Genomic DNA, 7,090 nt, shown 5'->3' on the forward strand with positions numbered 1-7,090 from the left:
ACACACACACACACACTGCACCTGCCCCTAAACCTACCCATCACACACACACACACACTCCCCCTGCCCCTAAACCTACCCATCACACACACACACACACAGGTTTGTTTTGCTATCTAAGTGAGGACATTCCATAAGCGTAATGGTTTTTATACTGTACAAACTGTACATTCTATCCCCCTACCCCTAAACCTACCCATCACACACACACACACACACACACACAACCCCTACCCCTAAACCTACCAATCTCTCACACACACACACACACACACACACACAACCCCTACCCCTAAACCTACCCATCACACACACAAACACACACACACACACACACACACACACACACACACACACACAGACACACACACACACACAGACAGACACACTACCCCTATTTCATGTTTACGTTGTAATACCAGTGTAATACCTGTCATTATACAAATTTGTGTCACAAGCACACTCTCTCTCTCTCTCTCTCTCTCTCTCACAGACACACACATGTACTCACACACACTCTCTCTGTCCCACACAGAAACACACTCAATCTGAGACCCCCCCCCCCCCCCCCCCCCCCCCCCCACACACACACACACAGTGACGCATGTTTCTGCTATGTATCTCATTTCATCATGAGCAGTGTTAACAGTGCTGGACTCTGTAAATGCCATTGCCTTATATACAGTAGATCAGACTAAAGTGTCGTTTATTACGCTATGATGTTGACACTTAATGTGATTTGTTGAGAACTGACTTCACACGTCCACTAAAGATCACCCAAACACACACCGGCTGATTCAGTGTGAGCCGTCAGTTTGACTCTAACAGATGCTTTGATTTAGAGTTTATGTTTGAGCATCTCAGGATGTCTCAACATTCAGCAGCTGCGTCACCAGGAGAATAAACACAAACACATGTGTGATGTTTGGATGGTCAGGACCTCGCAAACACAACCGCAGGGTTATGTCGTTACACACACACACACACACACACACACACACACACACACACTGAAGCTCAGAAACAGTATCAAACACTTCATTTAACAGACTAAAGGTGCATTTATGCATATATAATCCTATTTTGATCCATATACATTATAGTTAGTGTTGTGGCATCTGCTGCTTTCATAAATATCAATACATGTTAATATCTGTGTACTATTAATCTAAAATTATTAATATAATTCTGTGACATATCATCATGGTTAATACACATGGTAAACATTCAGTGTATCATGCAGTGTTAATTATTAATTTTAATTAGTTTTTTATACATTACATTTTAATTGTAAAGTTGTATTAATTTTGTTTTTGTCGTTTACATAATTTACATGTGAATTTAGTATTTCATTGTAAATGTCAAAGTGTAAAGAAAAACAGAAAGACTTATAAAACAGGAACAGAATCGGATTAGCTAGTTTCACACAAACGCACATGCACACACACACACACACACACACACACACACACACGAGGAAATCAGACTCGTGTTGTCTAACACTGAAAGAGAAACTAATAATCAATGTATTTACACCCTATATATAAACACGAGTTTGACGCGACGCATCGACAGTGAAGCGCGCCAGAGCCAGAGCGTCGCGTCGCGCTGTAGTAACGAGACTAAAGCGGAAACTCACTCACCGGACACCAGACACACGAGAAGAACCGACCCAAACCCGACTGACCCGAGCCGCTCCATCACACCTCAATGCGATCGCGCTTGACTCCGGATCGACGCCCTTATATCGGCTCGAGGCTCATTCTCCTCCCTCATCTGAGAGGAAACGCGCGGAGATGCGCATGAGTCACAAATGAGGCAGGAAATGTTCAAGAAGGAGGAAGAAGCGTCTCTTTTCCTGCTTTACTTTCTCAAACAGTTACTGCTGCCTGTGTGTCAATACATACAGCACTCACTAACTAGACAACACCTTTGAGCATCTCGGAAGCTGGTAAGCACATTACACAGACAGCATTTATTGGCACCATAGTGAACAGCCTGATATATATATATATATATATATATATATATATATATATATATATATATATATATATATATATATATATATATATATATATATATATATATATATATATATATATATATATATATATATATATATATATAAATGTTTAGGCATCCCTCATAATCCAGTGAGTTGCCTACATAGACAACATTTTTAGGCATCATAGTCTCAAACTTAGTGAGTTACCTACTGTATATAGACAGCATTTTAGGCATCATAGTCTCAAAACCTAGTGAGTTACCTGTATAGACAACATTTTTAGGCATCATATAGTCTCAAAACTTAGTGAGTTACCTATATAGACAGCATTTTAGGCATCATAGTCTCAAAACCTTGTGAGTTACCTATATAGACAACATTTTTAGGCATCATAGTCTCAAAACTTAGTGAGTTACCTATATAGACAGCATTTTAGGCATCATAGTCTCAAAACCTAGTGAGTTACCTATATAGACAACATTTTTAGGTATCATAGTCACAAAACCTATAGGGAGTCTCCTATATAGACAGCATTTTAGGCACCATAGTCTCAAAACCTAGTGAGTTACCTATATAGACAACATTTTTAGGTATCATAGTCACAAAACCTATAGGGAGTCTCCTATATAGACAGCATTTTAGGCACCATAGTCTCAAAACCAAGTGAGTTACCTATATAGACAGCATTTTTAGGCATCATATAGTCTCAAAACTTAGTGAGTTACCTATATAGACAGCATTTTAGGCATCATAGTCTCAAAACCTAGTGAGTTACCTATATAGACAACATTTTTAGGCATCATAGTCTCAAAACTTAGTGAGTTACCTATAAAGACAGCATTTTAGGCATCATAGTCTCAAAACCTAGTGAGTTACCTGTATAGACTACATTTTTAGGCATCATATAGTCTCAAAACTTAGTGAGTTACCTATATAGACAGCATTTTAGGCATCATAGTCTCAAAACCTAGTGAGTTACCTATATAGACAACATTTTTAGGTATCATAGTCTCAAAACTTAGTGAGTTACCTATATAGACAGCATTTTAGGCATCATAGTCTCAAAACCTAGTGAGTTACCTATATAGACAACATTTTTAGGTATCATAGTCTCAAAACTTAGTGAGTTACCTATAAAGACAGCATTTTAGGCATCATAGTCTCAAAACCTAGTGAGTTACCTGTATAGACAACATTTTTAGGCATCATATAGTCTCAAAACTTAGTGAGTTACCTATATAGACAGCATTTTAGGCATCATAGTCTCAAAACCTAGTGAGTTACCTATATAGACAACATTTTTAGGCATCATAGTCTCAAAACTTAGTGAGTTACCTATATAGACAGCATTTTAGGCATCATAGTCTCAAAACCTAGTGAGTTACCTATATAGACAACATTTTTAGGTATCATAGTCACAAAACCTATAGGGAGTCTCCTATATAGACAGCATTTTAGGCACCATAGTCTCAAAACCAAGTGAGTTACCTATATAGACAGCATTTTTAGGCATCATATAGTCTCAAAACTTAGTGAGTTACCTATATAGACAGCATTTTAGGCATCATAGTCTCAAAACCTAGTGAGTTACCTATATAGACAACATTTTTAGGCATCATAGTCTCAAAACTTAGTGAGTTACCTATAAAGACAGCATTTTAGGCATCATAGTCTCAAAACCTAGTGAGTTACCTGTATAGACAACATTTTTAGGCATCATATAGTCTCAAAACTTAGTGAGTTACCTATATAGACAACATTTTTAGGCATCATAGTCTCAAAACTTAGTGAGTTACCTATATAGACAGCATTTTAGGCATCATAGTCTCAAAACCTAGTGAGTTACCTATATAGACAACATTTTTAGGTATCATAGTCTCAAAACCTATAGGGAGTCTCCTATATAGACAGCATTTTAGGCACCATAGTCTCAAAACCAAGTGAGTTACCTATATAGACAGCATTTTTAGGCATCATAGTCTCAAAACCTAGTGAGTTACCTATATAGACAACATTTTTAGGTATCATAGTCTCAAAACCTATAGGGAGTCTCCTATATAGACAGATTTTTTAGGCACCATAGTCTCAAAACCTATAGGGAGTCTCCTATAGACAGCATTTTTAGGCATCATAGTCTCAAAACCTAGTGAGTTACCTATATAGACAACATTTTTAGGCATCATAGTCTCAAAACTTAGTGAGTTGCATGTATAGACAGCATTTTTAGGCATCATAGTCTCAAAACCTATAGGGAGTGCCCTATATAGACAACATTTTAGGCCTCATAATCTTAAAACCTAGTGAGTTGCCTATATAGACAGCATTTAGACATCATAGTCTCAAAACCTATAGGGAGTCTCCTATATAGACAGCATTTTTAGACATCATAGTATCAAAACCTATAGGGAGTCTCCTATATATACAGCATTTTTAGGCATCATAGTCTCAAAACCTATAGGGAGTGCCCTATATAGACAACATTTTAGGCCTCATAATCTTAAAACCTAGTGAGTCTCCTATATAGACAGCATTTAGACATCATAGTCTCAAAACCTATAGGGAGTCTCCTATATAGACAGCATTTTTAGACATCATAGTATCAAAACCTATAGGGAGTCTCCTATATATACAGCATTTTTAGGCATCATAGTCTCAAAACCTATAGGGAGTGCCCTATATAGACAACATTTTAGGCCTCATAATCTTAAAACCTAGTGAGTCTCCTATATAGACAGCATTTAGACATCATAGTCTCAAAACCTATAGGGAGTCTCCTATATAGACAGCATTTTCAGGCATCATTGTCTCAAAACCTATAGGGAGTCTCCTATATATACACAGATTTTTTAGGCATCATAGTCTCAAAACCTATAGGGAGTCTCCTATATAGACAGATTTTTTAGGCATCATAGTCTCAAAACCTATAGGGAGTCTGCTATATAGACAGATTTTTTAGGCATCATAGTCTCAAAACCTATAGGGAGTCTTCTATAGACAGCATTTTTAGGCTTCATAGTCTCAAAACCTATAGGGAGCAGTGTTGGGGAAAGTTACTTTGAAAAGTAATGCATTACAATATTGCGTTACTCCCTTAAAAAGTAACTAATTGAGTTACTTAGTTACTTTTTTTTAAAAGTAATGCGTTACGTTACTTTTGCGTTACTTTTGCGTTCATTTTTCTCACCTAGGCTGGGCTTGTTTTTTGGGGGGTTTTTAATAGCAAAAAAAGTTATATTTTTGTGCAAATGTAAAGACCTCTTCATACCAAAATGTAAATAATAACCCTAAAGCCTTGTTAATAAGCCTTGTTTTTTACCAATAAAAACAAAAAATCTAGTAATTTTTGCTCATGGTTTAACTGAATCATTGAAGGTTAGGAACAAGACATTAGTCAATAAAGGTAGATTAAATGCATAAAAATATATGTTTTATTTAACATTTATATATTTGAGGTTTGCATAGTACTCTGATTTTGCATTTGACTGATTTTATTCATTTTGAGGAGGACAGAATCTTTATTGTGCAAGTGAGATAAATAAATGCTCCCATTTAGTCTAGAACTACAATAACACATTTACACACACACACACACACACACACACACACACACACACACACACACACACACACACACACACACACACACACACACACACACACACACACACACACACACACACACACACACCGCCTCAGCACTTACTGTCAATTTTTTTTGACAGGAGAGCTGTCAGTCAAATAAATGTGAAAAAGTAACTTGCGTTACTTTTTTCAAAAAGTAACTCAGATATTTTGTTGTAAATTTGAAAAGTAATGCGTTACTTTACTAGTTACTTGAAAAAGTAATATTATTACGCAACTCAGGTTACTTGTAATGCGTTTTCCCCAACACTGATAGGGAGTATCCTATATATACAGCATTTTGGGCTTCATAGTCTCAAAACCCATAGGGAGTCTCCTATATAGACAACATTTTGGCCATCATAGTCTCAAAACCTATTGGGAGTTTGGGCATCATAGTCTCAAAACCTATAGGGAGTCTCCTATATAGACAACATTTTGGCCATCATAGTCTCAAAACCTATAGGGAGTCTCCTATATAGACAGCATTTTTAGGCCTCATAGTCTCAAAACTTATAGGGAGTCTCCTATATATACACAGCATTTTTAGGCCTCAGTCTCAAAACCTATAGGGAGTCTCCTATATAGACAGCATTTTGGGCGTAGTCTCAAAACCTATAGGAAGTTTGGGCATCATAGTCTCAAAACTTATAGGGAGTCTCCTATATAGACAGCATTTTGGGCATCATAGTTGCCTATATAGACAACATTTTTAGGCATCATAGTTTCAAAACCTATAGTGAGTTGCCTATATAGAAAATTTTTTTAGGCATCATAGTTTCAAAACCTATAGTGAGTTGCCTATATAGAAAACATTTTTAGGCATCATAGTTTCAAAACCTATAGTGAGTCTCCTATATAGACAGCATTTTTAGGCATCATTGTCTTAAAACCTATAGGGAGTGTCCTATATAGACAGCAGTTTAGGCCTCATAGTCTCAAAACCTAGTGAGTTGCCTATATAGACAGCATTTTAAACATCAGTCTCAAAACCTAGTGAGTTGCCTATATAGACAGCATTTTAAACATCATAGTAATCAAATTTTCTACATAGAATTTTCCTTCTAGGGGCCATAGTCTCAAAGGTTGCCAACATAGACAGCAATTCTGAGCAATCTCAAAACCTAGTGAGTTGCCTTAGGCATCATAGCCTCAAAACTGACAGTGACTTATAGACAGCATTCTTAGGTGTCACAATCTCTCATAAAAACATCAGCTCAAAGAGAAGAGAGATTACCCATAAACAAGAACGAGTAAGCGGCGGAATCAATCACATCTATTTATTCACTCACTCACAGACGTCACGATTATAACCAACATACCAACCAAGTAAAGAATTGAACAGAGCGGACAGCAACTAATAAAGGAACGACAAAAAGACACTTGTTTGCTGGCTAGCCTACAAGATGACTTCTTTCTCCTCCTCGTTGGCGTCTTTATCAGTCAACTCCATCAATCAAC

General features: G+C 36.9%; 1 protein-coding gene across 3 annotated transcripts in view; it reads right to left on the reverse strand.

Annotated features, from left to right (window-relative positions):
• Positions 1-1,844, reverse strand: part of tgfbr2a (transforming growth factor beta receptor 2a) — a 30,745-nt gene extending 28,901 nt beyond the window's left edge. The window contains exon 1 of one of the 3 annotated variants that reach the window (XR_013817558.1): positions 1,644-1,812. Coding sequence is in view for 1 of the 3 variants with exons in the window: in XM_079830129.1 (XP_079686255.1) it covers positions 1,644-1,701 (58 nt within the window). In the remaining 2 variants the exon portion in view is untranslated. Of the gene's footprint in view, positions 1-1,643 lie in introns of all 3 variants that reach the window. The other 2 variants (XR_013817559.1, XM_079830129.1) reach the window with 2 other exon arrangements.
• Between the last annotated feature and the right edge of the window lie 5,246 nt (positions 1,845-7,090).

This window comes from Gobio gobio, assembly GCF_949357685.1.
Source record: "Gobio gobio genome assembly, chromosome: 11".
Lineage (NCBI taxonomy): Eukaryota > Metazoa > Chordata > Actinopteri > Cypriniformes > Gobionidae > Gobio > Gobio gobio.